Below are 15,239 nucleotides of genomic sequence, written 5' to 3'. Positions count from 1 at the left end.
GCACCAAAGACAATCCATGAAAGAAATCATTGATAGGGAAGACTTCACTAAAATTTAAATCTTCTGCTCTGCAAAAGATACTGTCAAAAGACTGAGAGGACAAACCATGCAATGGGGGAAAATATTTGTAAAAGACACATCTGATAACGGACTGTTATCTAAAATATACAAAGAACTCTTAATATTCAACAATAAAAAAATAAACAGGCTAATTAAAATATGGGCCAAAGACCTTAACATATACCTCACCAAAGAAGCTATAGAGATGGCAAGGAAGCATATGAAAAGAAGGTCCACATCATATGTCATCAGGGAAATGCAAATTAAAACAACAATGAGATACTACTGCACACCTATTAAAATGGCCAAAATCCAGAACACTGACAACAGCAAATGCTGATGAGGATATGGAGCAACAGGAACTCTCATTCACTGTTGGTGGGAATGCAAAATGGTATGGCCACTTTGGAAAAGGTTGGCCATTTCTTATAAAACTAAAAAAGGCTTATCATATAATCCATCAATTGCACTCCTTAGCACTCACCCAAAGGAGCTGAAAACTTATGCCTACACGAAAACCTGTGTATGAACGTTTATAGCAGCTTTATTCATAATTACTAAAACTCGGAAGCAGTCAAGATGTCCTTCAGTAGGTAAATGGATAAATAAACCATAGTACACCCAGAGAATGGAATATTACTCAGTGTTAAATAGATACGAGCTATCAAGCCATGAAAAGACATGGAGGAAGCTTAAATGCATATTACTATGTGAAAGAAGCCAATCTGAAAAGGCTACATGTTTTATGATTCCAACTACGTGACATCCTCAAAAAGATAAAACTATGGAGACAGTAGAAAGATCAGTGGTTGTCAGTGGAGGAATAAATAGGCAGAGCACAGATGATTTTTACGGCAATGAAAACACTCTATATGATCCCATAATGATGGTACATGCCATTATACATTTTTTCCAAACCCATGGAATGTACAACACCAAGACTGAACAGTAGTGTAAACTATGGACTTTGGGTGATTATGATGTGTCAATGTAAGTTCATCAATTGTAACAAATACATCATTCTGATGGAGGATGTTGTTGGAGGATGTAATCAAGAAGACATGGCCACCAGTTGACCCAAGAGTTAGACCCAGGCAACTGGAGGCTCCACATCCTCTCCCCTGTCCTTGGAATGTGCATTCTGCTTGCCTTCCCCACTCTCAGAAGCTGCTCCAATTTATACAGCCTTAAAATAGAAATGTGGTGTTGAGGCTGTCTGGACTGGGTACATAACTGAACCCAGTTAAGGCCTCTACATAAGCTTTTAAGACTCTGGTAGGTCGGTGCAGAAATCTACTTATCTTGTGGTTGCCCAAGACAAGCCTTGTAAGTTCCCTTGTTTATTAAACCTGTCACCTACCAATATGCAGTGGCCTGCCTCTTTCTTCAGTCTCTCCTTGCCCTCCATGTAAGGGGCCTGGTTTCAGATTACACCTGGGAAGTTCCTGAGGCAGTTGTGAAACAACAGATGTTGATAATGGGGGAGATTATACATGTGTGGGGGCACGGAGTATAAGGGAAATCTCTGTACCTTCCCCTCAATTTTGCTATGAACCTAAAACTGCTCTAAAAAAGTAAAGTCTTCATTAAAATTTTTTTAAATCTCCCATTGTTATTGTGGATTTATCTAGTTCTTATTCTGTCAATTTTTGCTTTATGTATTTTGAATATATGTTATTACGTCAATACAGATTTAGGTTTTTTTTTCTCTTCCTTGTTAACTGGACTTTTTATTATTATGCAATATCCCTCTATATCTCCAGGTAACACTCTTTCCCCTTAAAGTCTACTTTGTCTGACATTATTATAGTTATACCAGTTTTTGTGATGTGCATGTGCAGAAAGGGCCATTAGTGTTTTCACAGTGTATTTTTTCATTCTTTCACTTTCAACCTTTCTATACCTTTGTATTTGGGGTGTATCTCTTGTAAGCAATGGATAGTTGGGTTCTGTTCTTTTTTTCAGTCTGAGAATGTTTTACTTTAATTGGAGAGTTTAGGCCTTTACATTTAAAGTAGCTGCTGATATATTTGGGTGTAAATATACCATTACACTATTTGATCTCTATTTGTCTCACCATGTCTGAATTCCTCTATTTTTTCCTTTTTTCTTGATTTCATTCAAATAGAATTAGGGTTTTTTTCTGTTACTTTTCTCCTCTGTTAGTTTGGTAGTTGTACATTCTTTCATGTTGCTTTACTGGTTAGCCTATAGATTATAACATAATCTATGTTATATAATGCCACATGTATTTTAAACCTCATGATACATTATTATTATGCTTTTATACATATATTCATTTAGATTTTTCCACACACATCTTTACCTTTTTCATCACTCTTAATTCCTCCCTGCATTTGGAACCTTCTTTCAGGGACTATTTCCCTTTCACTCAAAGAATACTATTCGGTATTTCCTTTTGTGTGGGTCTGCTGGTATCAAACACCTTTGGTATTTGTTTTTCTGAAAATGTCCTTATTTTACCTACATTTTTGAAGGATATTTTAACTTGATATAGGGATCCTGGATTGTAAGAAATTTTCACTGAATCTGTATCTCTTACGCTCTTTATGCATTTTCTATTCCTTTATCTCTTCATGTTTCAATCTGGATATTTTCTTCTAACTTACGTTCCTGTTAACTAATTCTCTATTTCATAGCATCTAATCTGCTAGAAAATTCATCTACTGAATTATCAATATCAGTTATTGTATTTCTCATTTTTAGTATTTCCATTTGGTTCTTTTCTAAAGATTCTAGTTTGCTACTGAAATTATCAATCTTGTCTTTTATTTCCTTGTATACATTAAGCTATTATTTTAATGCTTTTAAAGTGGTCCCCACTTATTTCTCTTTAATATTATTCCCAAATTTAATTTCATCTTAACATTCTTATCTATTATGAAGCACTAACTGATTGCATGCTCAATATTCATAAAATTGGTTACTTAAAACCATTCATTGGGAATATTGACTCACATGTAACTAATAGTAGTGCCTAATAATTACACAGGAAAAGAGAAACCTTTTGTGCACTCGTGCTACTGTGTGTGTATACACACACACACACATATATACATATATATATACCCAGTCATATGTAATCATTGAGAGTTTTTATTTAGCTTACAAGTGACTGATATACCTAGATATCTGAAAAAAATAATGTATTCTTTGTGTGAGAAATCACATATTTCCCTAATAGGCCAAGGAAAAAAATCATTCTCCAACTTGTTATTCTCCTCCTCCTCCACACCCTTCTCTTTTTTTTTGGCTGCGCTGGGTCTTTGTTGCTGTGCGTGGGCTTTCTCTAGTTGCAGTGAGTGGGGGCGGGGGCTTCTCATTGTGGTGGCTTCTCTTGTTGTGGAGCACGGGCTCTAGGCACGCGGGCTTCAGTACTTGTCACACACGGGCTCAGCTGCTCCATGGCATGTGGGATCTTTCTGGACCAGGGACCGAACCCGTGTCCCCTGCATTGGCAGGCAGATTCTTAACCCCCCTGCACCCTTCCTTTTAAATGTAAAAGGAGAGAGGAGCTTTTTTTTTTTTTTTTTTTTTTTTTTTTTGCGGTACGTGGGCCTCTCACTGCCATGGCCTCTCCCGTTGCGGAGCACAGGCCCTGGACACGCAGGCTCAGAGGCCATGGCTCACGGGCCCAGCCACTCCGCAGCACGTGGGATCCTCCCGGACCGGGGCACGAACCCGCGTGCCCTGCATCGGCAGGCGGACTCTCAACCACTGCGCCACCAGGGAAGCCCGAGAGAGGAGCTTTTGAAGAGGAAGATACTAAGCAGATATTTTAAAGAGATTTCAGGTATTGAATTTCCTCATGATAGAGTTTGTTAAACCACAAAATCCATTTATCTTAGATATATATATTTCACATTTCTATTTCTCCAAGTTATGTAACTATTTCAAAGTTTATATCTGGCTTCTAGAACAAGCATATATATTACATGTAAATCCCTCAACACTAAACTGACCTCACTGACTTAAACACATCTGGGAATGGGATTAATGAATTCAAATTAATCTCATACGGCTCTGTACAGAAGTAACTTTTCTATAACCCTAGTGGGCCCATAAAATCCACGATTAATGCATAAATAAAAAATCAGAAGAATCTGAGTCAAGAATATCTGCAAACTGTCAGAATTCCTAGAAGCAAATAATCTCTCATCCTATAGCTGTATATATACAATACTATTTTAACATATTTTGATTAAAACATGATTCATATCCTTTTATAACTCTCAATTACTTCTCCTCCCAAACAATTTTAGAATGTAGCTCTTCCATTTATTCATTAGCTTTTAATATTAATTATGATGGGGTATCTCTATTTTGTGAAATAGATACAAAAGTTGGTAAATTGGAAATAACTTTTGGTCATTCCAATCTTAACCAGAATTAGACTGTTAGCACACAATTTATGGGCTTACCCTCACGTTATTAATCAATGTAGCATAGCCGTCTACTCTGCCCTATAGTTTATAAGATTAGACAACATAAACTTTTCTTAAAGTTATAAGTTCTTAGATCATTCTTTAACACCATATACAAATATAAGCTCAAAATGGATTAAAGACCTAAATGTGAGACCGGACACTATAAAACTCCTAGAGAAAAACATAGGCAGAACACTCTCTGACATAAATTGCAGCAATATCTTTTTCGATCCATCTCCCAGAATAATGGAAATAAAAAAGTTAGAAGTTTTTACATTATGCTAAATGAAATAAACCAGTCACAGAAAGATAAAATACTGTATAATTCTACTTATGTGAGGTATCTAAAGTAGTGAAATTCATAAAAATATAAAGTAGGGTGGTGGTTACCAGGGGCAGGGAGAAGGGGGAAAGAAGGAGTTGTCCTTTAATGGGTAAAGAATTTCAGATTTGAAAGATGAAAAAGTTCTTGAGATCTCTTTCACAACAATGTGAATATACTTAACACTACTGAACTATTAACTTAAAAATAGTTAAGATGATACTCTGGTTTCTCTCTTGACTGAATAAATATTTCATCTTTTACTGAAAAAAAAAAGGTTAATAAGGTTTTTAAAAAGTTGCAAGTTTATCACATCAAGGATATAGTCTTATCAAACTAATCCTTTAGGAAGGCAATTAGCCTTTCAAATGAAATTCCAGTAAGCAAAATTATCAGAGTAATGTCCCCCCAAAATACTGTTTTCAATGACAGTGAAGTACAACTTTAACGGACTAGGATGCCAATATCTTCTATTATTTTCAAACTCCCAACAACAACAGGTAATATTAAGTCACTTTCCCCCAGACATTATATAGTTCAAGCAACTACTTTTCTCATTTAAAAATACATGTGAAAGGCACAGTGGTAATAAGGCAGGGTAAATCATTTCTAGCCAATGTTTACGGGGGCTGCAAACAACCCTCTAAGAATAGATTAATATTGCCTGAATTACACACTTTGTCTTCATACTAAGTGATAGCCAGAAAGCCTATAAGAACTAATACCTAAATCATAAGTAAATAATTCAATTGACATCAAAGCTCTTTGAAAGTATATAAAAAATTGGTATTATTAAAAGGCCTGCTAGAAAATGCTAATACTATTATAGGAAAAACTTACTACTATTACTCAATTTTGACAAATTAATGCATTTCTGGGAAACTGTAATAGCTTTTGTATTGGTCTTAGATCCTTATTTTCTACTCCTCTGTCTTCCTACCAGGTATTGCTCTGACCAGGGTAGAAAAAAGTTAAAGCACTTTAGAATATTGAAAGGAGCTTTTCTATGAGAACAACAGTATTTCTGATGTAAGCTGAAGTTTCTGTTTTAAAAAAATAGCAATACAGTGAGGGAATGGTAACTACCTAAACAAGATTTTTTTGTGTGTGGCATATTCCCCAAAAAACTATATAGATCAACAAGAAGAAAATAAAAAACCACAAAAGTTCCATACTCTCATCATAACTGGAAGATAAAAAATACCAAAAAAAAAATCAAATTATCTGCAAGCGGAAAAATAAATACCTATCTCTTGTAGAGCTATCTTCCAAGCTCCCTCCTCCAGCATTAGCAAAAGCTAGAATGACCCAGAAAAACTGTGCAGGAGAAGAGGACAATAAAGGACCTGAGACTGAACTAAAATCATTCTCAGAATGACAAAGTGCACACTAGTTGCAAAATAATGAAAGAGGATCCATGTGGATTAGTGTAGTGTTTACTCTGAAATGGAAAAGCTGTAAGGGAGGACTAGGCCTACCAGATATTAAAACAGACTGTAAAGGCTCTGTAATTGTAATACCATTGCTTGAATAGACAGACCAGTTTATAGGACAGAAAGTGCAGAAATAGACCTGAGTATATATGGAAATATAGTACATGATGAAGATGGTACCTCATTTAACTAGTCAAAGACAAACTTTTTATTAAATGGTGCTGGAACAACTGGGCAGCCATTTGGAAAAAGATAAAAACTAGATCTATACCTCATACCTTACACAAAAATAAACTCCAGATGAATCAGATATCTGAAAGTTAAAAATGAAATACTAGATTAAATATTAGACAAAAAAGAAACAAATATTAGAGAAAAATATGCACGAATTCCTCTATAATCTGAGGGTTGGGAAAGCCTTTCAAATTATTACTCAAAAACCTAGGTGCAATGAAAGAAAAAAGTTGCTAAATTTTATTTAAAATTTTCATGGCAAAGAAACATCATAAGCAAAGTAAAACAAATGATACACTAGGAGAACAGATTTGTAATGCAAATCACAGACAGGAACTGGTATCGCTAATATATAAAGAACTCTCAAAATTGGAGGGAGAATGTTCGGGGGAAACATCAGCAACATGGTGGAAAAGGAAGCCCTGGACTTTCCCTCTACCAACAGACATACTGATTCAACAACAGTACATGAACAAACACCCTTTGTGAGAAATCCAGAAACTGGCTGAGAGGCTCCTGCATTCCAGGCAAATGCAAAACCAGCCACAATGAAGCCAGCAGGAAAACATGAGAGACCATTTAACTATGACCCCTACTCTTGGCCAGGGTCATATGATCAAAGGAAACTCCCAGCTCCTAGTTTCTCTCTGTCGAGGGAAAGAGTCAGACCACACCTCCAATAATCCAACTTTTTCAGGGGCTCCCTAAGGGGCTGGTTTCTGTCTATGTGTTGCAGAGTACTGACAGGACCTGGCATACACTAGATGCCTGGGGTCCAGTGAGACCAAACACTGCAGTTTGATCTAGTATACCACCAGTCGTCATAGGCCTTCCGCCCAGCTCAGTACAGAGGAAGCAGAAAAAAAAAAAAAAAAAAAGATTTCAGCTTCTCTCTGGAAAGGGAAAAGGCTGGACAGTACATCCAAAGGACTAATTTTCCAGGGGCTGCCCAACAGACTGCCTTCTGCCTCACCTGTCTTGGAACACTGATGGGACCCAACATATTCTAAACACTTGGGGATCACTAAGATCGAAGATGGTGGTTTGGACTAGCATAAAGGTTTGACAGGCCCCCAGAACCTCTAGCTGGGATGATTGGTGAGGGTCTCCTCCCATAAAGGTAAGTCCAGGAAGACTGGGAGAGGTGGCTGTTTTCTCTAATGCACAAATACCAACACAAAGAGTCAAAGAAAATGAAGGAACAGGAAATGATTTCCCAAACAAAGGAACAAGATAAATTTCTAGAAACTAACACGAATGAAACAGAGATATATGATTTATCGGACAGAATTCAAAACAACCATCATAAAGATGCTCTAAGAAGTCAGGAAAATAAGGCATGAACAAAGTGAGAATCAAAGAAATAGAAAACATTGAAAAGTACCAAACAGAAATTTTCAAGCTAAAGAATACAATAACTGAACTGAAAAGTTCAGTAGAGGGGTTCAAAAGCAGACTAGATCAAGCAGAAATAAAGGATCAGCAATCTCAAAGATAGGCCAGTAGAAATTATCCAGTGAAAGAAGTAAAAAGAAAAGAGAATGAAAAAGAGTGAAGACAGCTTAAGGGACTTATGAGACACCATCATATAAACCAATATATACATTATGAGAGTCCCAGAGGGAGAAGAGAGAGAGGACCAGAAGCTGATTTGAAAAAATAATGGCTGAACACTTTGCAAAGCAGGGGAAGGAAATAGATAGCCAAACCCAAGAAGTCCAATGACCACAACTAAGAGGAACTCAGATAATCCACAATGAGACAAATTACGATCAAACTGTCAAAACTCAAAGAGAGAACTTCAAAAGTAGCAAGACAAAAGTGACTTGTCACATACATGTAACTCCCATAAGACTATGAGAAAACTTCTCAACAGAAGCCCTGCAGGCCAGAAGACAGGCAAACGATATATACAAACTGCTGAAAGGAAAAAACAAACTGTCAGCCAAGAACACTATATCCAGCAGAACTATCCTTCAGAAATGAAGGAGAGATAAAGACATTCCCAGACAGATAAAAGCTGAGAGTTCATTACCACTAGACTAGCCTAACAAGAAATGCTAAAGGGAGTTCTTCCAAGTTGAAATGAAAAGATGTTAAACAGCAATATGAAAGCTCAAGACCCCACTATCAATAAAAAATAGAACATCCAGAGAGAAGATCAATTAACAAATAGAGAAATACAGCAACATTAAATTTGAAATGAACCTAACAGACATATACATAACGTTCATTCCAACAGCAGCAGAATATATACTCTTCACAAGTGCACATGGAACACTCTCCAGGATACAAAGCATGTTAGGTCAAAAACCAAGTTTTAACAAATTCAAGAATACTGAAATCATACTAAGTTCTTTTCTGACCACAATGGAACGAAACTGGCCATCAACAGTAGAAGGAAAATTTAAAAATTCACAAGCATGTGGGAATTAAACAGCACAATCTTGAACAACCAATGAGTCAAAGGAGAAATCAAAAGGGAAATTAGAAAAGACCTTGAGGCAAACAAAAACAAAAATACAACATACCAAAACCTATAGGATGTAGCAAAAACAGTACTAAGAGGGACATTTAGAGTGAAAAATGCTTACATTATAAAAGAAAGATCGCAAACAATCTAACTTTACACCTCAAAGAACCAGAAAAATAAAAACAAATTAAACCCAATGTTATCAGAAGGAAAGAAATGATAAAGAGTACAAATAAACAAAATAGAGAACAGAAAAAAAATCAACAAAACGAAGAGTTGGTTTTCAAAAAGATTCCCAAAATTGACAAAATTACAGCTAAATTAACTAAGAAAAAAAAGAAGACTCAAATAAATAAAATCATAAACAAAAGAGAAGACGTTACAACTAATGCCACAGAAATTAAAAGATCATAAGTGACTACTAGGAAAAATTATACACTAACAAATTGGATAACTTAGAAAAAATGGATGAATTCATAGAAAAATACAACCTCTTCATGACTGAATTATGAAGAAACAGAAAATCTGAACAGACCTACACCACATTAATAGAATGAAGGATAAAAATCACATGATCATATCGATAGATGCAAAGAAAGCATTTGACAAAAGTCAATACTCTTTCATGATATAAACTCTCAACTAGAAATAGAAGGAAATTACCTCAACATAATAAATGCCATATATGAAAAGACCACAGCTAACATCATACTTAACGGTGAAAAACTGAAAGTTTTTCCTCTAAGATCTGGAACAAGGCAAGGATGCTCACTCTTTCTACTTCTATTCCAAATAGTACTGGAAGTACTACAATCATAAAGGAAGAAGTAAAATTACATGTGTTTGCAGATGACAAGATTTTATATGTAGAAAACCCTAAAAATTACACACACACACACACACACAAACTGAACTAATAAATGAATTCAGTCAAGTTGCAAGATACAAAAATCAATTGCATTTCTATACACTAACAGTGAACTATCTAATAAGAAAATTAAGAAAACAATCCCATTTAAAATAGCATCAAAATTATAAAATACTTAGGAATTAACTAAAAGACTTGTGCACTGAAAACTACAAAACACTGATGAAATAAATTAAATAAGACACAACTAAATGGAAAGACATCCCATGTTCTTGGATGAGGAGACTTAATATTGTTAAAATGCCTATATGACCCAAAGCAATCTAGAGATTCAATATAATCTCTATCAAAATCCCAATGACAGAAAAAACAATCCTAAAATTCAGATGAAACTAAAAGGACTCCAAATAGCCAAAACAATATTGAGATAGAAGAACAAAGCTGGAAACTTCACACTTTCTGATTTCAAAACATATAAAATTATAGTAATTAAAGACAGACATATAGTCCAAAAATAAATCCACGTATATGCAGTCAAGTGATCTTCAACAAAGGTGCCAGGACTACACAATGGGGAAAAGACAATCTCTTCCAAAAAAAAAAAAAAGGCATGGGGGAAACTGGACATCCACATGTAAAAGAATGAGATTCAACCCGATCTTACAACATATACAAAAATCGACTCAAAATAGATTAAAGACAAACATAAGACCTGAAACTGTTAAATTCCTAGAAGAAAACACAGGGGAAAAGCTTCATGACGTTGGCCTTGGCATTGATTTCTTGGATATAACACCAAAAGCACAGGCAAGAAAAGCAAAAAAAGACAAGTGAGACTACATCAAACTAAAAAAGCTTCTGCACAGAAAAGGAAATAATCAACTGAGTGAAAAAGAAACCTACAGAATTGCAGAAAATATCTGCAAACCATGTATCTGATAAGAGGTGAGTATCCAAAATATGTAAGGAGCTCCTACAACTCAATAGCAAAAAAATCAAATAATCCAATTTTTTAAATGTATAAAATACTTGAATAGATATTTCTCCAAAGAAGACATACAAAAATCTAAGAGGTTTGTCAAAAGATGCTTACCATCACTAATCATCAGGGAAATTCAAATCAAAACCACAATGGTATGTCACTTCACACCTGTTAAAATAGCTATTATCAAAAAAAACAAAAGATAACAAGTGTTGGCAAGGATTTGGAGAAAAAAAGAACCCTTGTACACTGTTGGTCAGGATGTAAATTGATACAGCCACTACTGAAAACAGTATGGAGGTTCCTCAAAAACTTAAAATTGTAACTATGGGGCGGTAAGAACAAGCGCCTTACGAAAGGCGGTAAAAAGGGAGCCAAGAAGAAAGTAGTTGACCCGTTATCTAAGAAAGATTGGTATGACGTGAAAGCACCAGCTATGTTCAATATAAGAAATATTGGGAAAACACTAGTCACGAGAACTCAAGGAACCAAAATCGCATCTGATGGCCTCAAGGGTCATGTGTTTGCAGTGAGCCCTGCTGATCTGCAGAATGATGAAGCTGCATTGAGAAAATTCAAGCTTATTACTGAGGATGTTCAGGGCAAAAACTGCCTGACTAACTTCCATGGCATGGATCTTACCCGTGACAAAATGTGCTCCATGGTCAAAAAATGGCAGACCATGATTGAAGCTCACGTTGATGTCAAGACTATCGATGGTTATTTGCTTCGTCTATTCTGCGTGGGTTTTACTAAAAAGCGCAACAATCAGATTCAGAAGGCCTCTTATGCCCAGCACCAGCAGGTCCACCAGATATGCAAGAAGATGATGGAAATCCTGACCCGAGAGGTGCAGACAAATGACTTGAAAGAGGTGGTCAATAAATTGATTCCAGACAGCATTGGGAAAGACACAGAAAAGGCCTGCCAATCTATGTATCCACTCCATGATGTCTTTGTTAGAAAAGTAAAAATGCTGAAGAAGCCCAAGTTTGAACTGGGAAAACTCATGGAGCTACATGGTGAAGGCAGTAGTTCTGGAAAAGCTACTGGGGATGAGACAGGTCCTAAAGTTGAATGAGCTGATGGATATGAGCCACCAGTCCAAGAATCTGTTTAAAAATCAGACTTTTAATGGTGACAAATAAAAGACCTTATTTGTGATTAAAAAAAAATTGTAACTACCATATGATCCAGCAATCCCACTTTTTTTTAAATTCGCGCCACATGACATGTGGGATCTCAGTTCCCTGCAGTGGAAGCACGGAGTCTTAACCACTGGACCACCAGGGAAGTCCCCACTTCGGAGTATATATCCAAAGGAAATTAAATCAGTATCTTGGAGAGATATCTGCACTCTTATATTCACTGCAGCATTATTCACAGTAGCCAAGACATGGAAACAACTTAAGTGTCTGTCAACAGATGAATGGCTAAAGCAAATGTGATACATATATGAATAATACAATGGAATATTGCTCAGCCTTTAAAAAGAAAGAAATCTTACCATTTATAGCAACATGGCTAATCCTGTAAGACATTATGATAAGTGACATAAACCAGACACAGAAAGACACATACTATATGATCTCACTTATATGTGAAAGCTTAAAAAGTCAAACTCATAAAAACAGAGAGTAGAATGGTGGTTGCCAGGGGCTGTGGAGCGGGGTAAATGGAGAGTTTCTATTCAAAGAGTATAAAGTTTCAGCTATATAAAATGAATAAGTTCTAGAGATCTGCTGTATAACACCATGCCCATAGTTAACAATATCATACTGTACACTTTGAAATTAAGGACAATGTGGAGTTGAATTCCAACCCTTGATAGACAAGTAGTATGAATGAGAAATAAGCTCTTGTTATATAAAGTTTTTTTGAAAATCGAGGAAAAAAGAGACCAAAAACTCAATGTGAAAAAAATGAGCAAAAGATTATATTACAATGGCCCTAAAATATATGACAAGATGTTTAACTCCACTCAAACTGAAAGAAAAGTAAATTAAATCTACACTATCTCTCACCTAGCAAATCAACCAAACCAAATTAAACCAAAACCATTCTGTAACACATTCTGTAGAGGTTGTAGGGAAGCACACCCTCTCATTTTCCCAAGTCTGGGATACTTTTAATTTCTTGGGTATCAACTCTGAAGTCACCTTTTCACAGTGACTTTCCTTGATCACCCAATCCAAAGAATCTGAAAATGTCTTAATTTGTTTATTTATTTCTTTCCCCTAACCCAGAAAATAAGCTCACTGGAGGAATGTACCTTAACAGTCTTTAAATGCTGCATCTCTGTAATAAATATTCAACAATTATACAATGTATGAATGAATGAATGATAGATATGTAAAGGTTAAGAAAAAACTCTTTAGAGAATAAAAAAACATATCTAAGGTATGACAACTTTAGAAGAGAAGACAGTATTTATAAATTCTAAAAATATGGATTCTCTTAGAATTCTAAGGGCAGTTGGATTTATCAGCATTTCTTAAAATATGAAAATGTAGCAGGAGTGAAATTCTACTCTCTATAGGTTATCTTTAACATTCCTGTTTTAACTTACAATTACTTTGTCTCACAAAGTGGTCATGATGTAATTATAAGCCTCAAGAAGCACGTATCATTGCGTCTTTAGAAAACACATAGCAAAGTTATCTCTAGGTGGTGAAATTATAGATTTTTGTTTTCTGTTTTCTTTGGGAGTTTTGGCATTGAGGATGAATTATTTTTTGTAATTAGAAAAAGGCAATAAATGTTACATTTTAAAGGGAAAAAAAGAAGTATAGATCAGGAAGGAGCAAGAATGATTTTTTCTTTTTTGGTTGCATTCGGGCTTCGTTGCTGCGCGTGGGCTTTCTCTAGTTGCAGCAAGTGAGGGCTACTCTTCATTGCAGTGTGTGGGCTTCTCATTGCGGTGGCTGCTCTTGTGGCAGAGCACGGGCTCTAGGTTCACGGGCTTCAGTAGTTGTGGCACGTGGGCTTAGTAGTTGTGGCTTGCAGGCTCTAGAGCGCAGGCTCAGTAGTTGTGGCACACGGGCTTCGTTGCTCCAAAGCATGTGGGATCTTCCCGGACCAGGGCTCGAACCCGTGTCCCCTGCATTGGCAGGCGGATTCTTAACCACTGTGCCACCAGGGAAGTCCCATGAATGATTTTTCTATCTGAATACATTTCATCCCCAACAGTCTACCAGCCCAAGCAGCATAATTGGGAAGAAAAGCCCAAGTGTTTGCCTTTCAGCTGCTCAATTCAATACAGGGAGTGGTTTTTGTTGTTGTTGTTTTTCATGTTTTCTCCCAAATGCTGAGACCAGTGTTCCCAAACCTTAAAAAATATATTTATGTAGGTGAATCATGCCAACTTACATCTGGCTGGACAAGGGCATCAAACTGCATTGAGAAATAAACTTCACTTTTGAATATATACACAAGAATGATATTTTCCAAATTTGCAACTTGGGTACCTGTTACAAATACAGATTCCTGGGTCCCACCACAGAATTCTAGTCAAAATCTCCAAGATCAGTCTAGTTTGGAAAACACAAAGCTAGAACTTGGGTTAAGCTTGCTCCTAGTCCCCAACCATCTCAGAAACCCTGAGAGGATTAATTTTTTCAAGAGAGTCTCTTTTTCTCCAAATGTGGTGCTCTGTCATCATGCCAGAGGCCCACACTTAGCGTCAAATGGCATTAGCTCAGCCAGTGCCAAAATGAAAATAGATATGAAATAAAGGCTCTCAACTCACCACCCTAGATAACTCACCACATAAGTCATGAAAGTAATATTCATGCATGTTATTTTTATCTGAATCCTTTAAAATTGTTGAGTATTTGGTTATATTTTCTTTGAGCATTTGTAGAATTTTGGATTCTGTAACGAATCAATATTATTTTCTCAATAGGTCTGAGAGATTGTAAAAAAATGTGATCAGTTATCCACAGAGCATTTTGCCACAGGGATACCACATTCTCAAACATCTACTGACAAAGACAGTGCATCCAAAGGCTTATTGTTTCATCTGTTGCCAGAGCTGCTCAGGAGGAAAAAAAGGTTGGGCTTTGCCCATTTCTCCTTGCTGCCATCATACATTCTTTCAGACCCATGTGTTTGTGTGTGCTCTGAAAGAAAACTAATGAATTCTATTTCCCCTACTGACGGCAATTTGAGCTGAGCACAGGCCACAGTGATGCAGTTGGCATTTCATTCATCATGCCCGCAGTTCTGCACCTGTGTCACTGCCAGCAGGAGCAAGGCAGTGTAACAAAACACTTTGCTCATCCGTATCCCCAGGGACGAGAGAGTGTACACACCAAGGAAAACAAACCCGTGATAAAAATTATTTACATTAACTATCAATATATATAGTTTCTGCAAACCATTTCCTGAAATGTTGCATCTTATAATGTTTAAACAGTA

At 36.3% G+C, this 15,239-nt stretch overlaps 1 protein-coding gene across 1 annotated transcript; it reads left to right on the top strand.

The window, feature by feature from the left end:
* Positions 1-11,250: 11,250 nt before the first annotated feature.
* LOC309978143 (small ribosomal subunit protein eS1-like) lies at positions 11,251-11,964 on the top strand. The gene has a single exon (XM_082864500.1). The coding sequence runs from the start codon at positions 11,257-11,259 to the stop codon at positions 11,899-11,901; it is 645 nt and encodes a 214-aa protein (XP_082720626.1). The 5' UTR covers positions 11,251-11,256; the 3' UTR covers positions 11,902-11,964.
* The last annotated feature ends 3,275 nt before the right edge of the window (positions 11,965-15,239 follow it).

The sequence above is a fragment of the Leucopleurus acutus genome, assembly GCF_964270905.1.
Source record: "Leucopleurus acutus genome assembly, chromosome: X".
Classification (NCBI taxonomy): domain Eukaryota; kingdom Metazoa; phylum Chordata; class Mammalia; order Artiodactyla; family Delphinidae; genus Leucopleurus; species Leucopleurus acutus.
The sequence above is the reverse complement of the archived record's forward strand: the minus strand, read 5'-3'. Positions and strand labels throughout refer to the sequence as shown.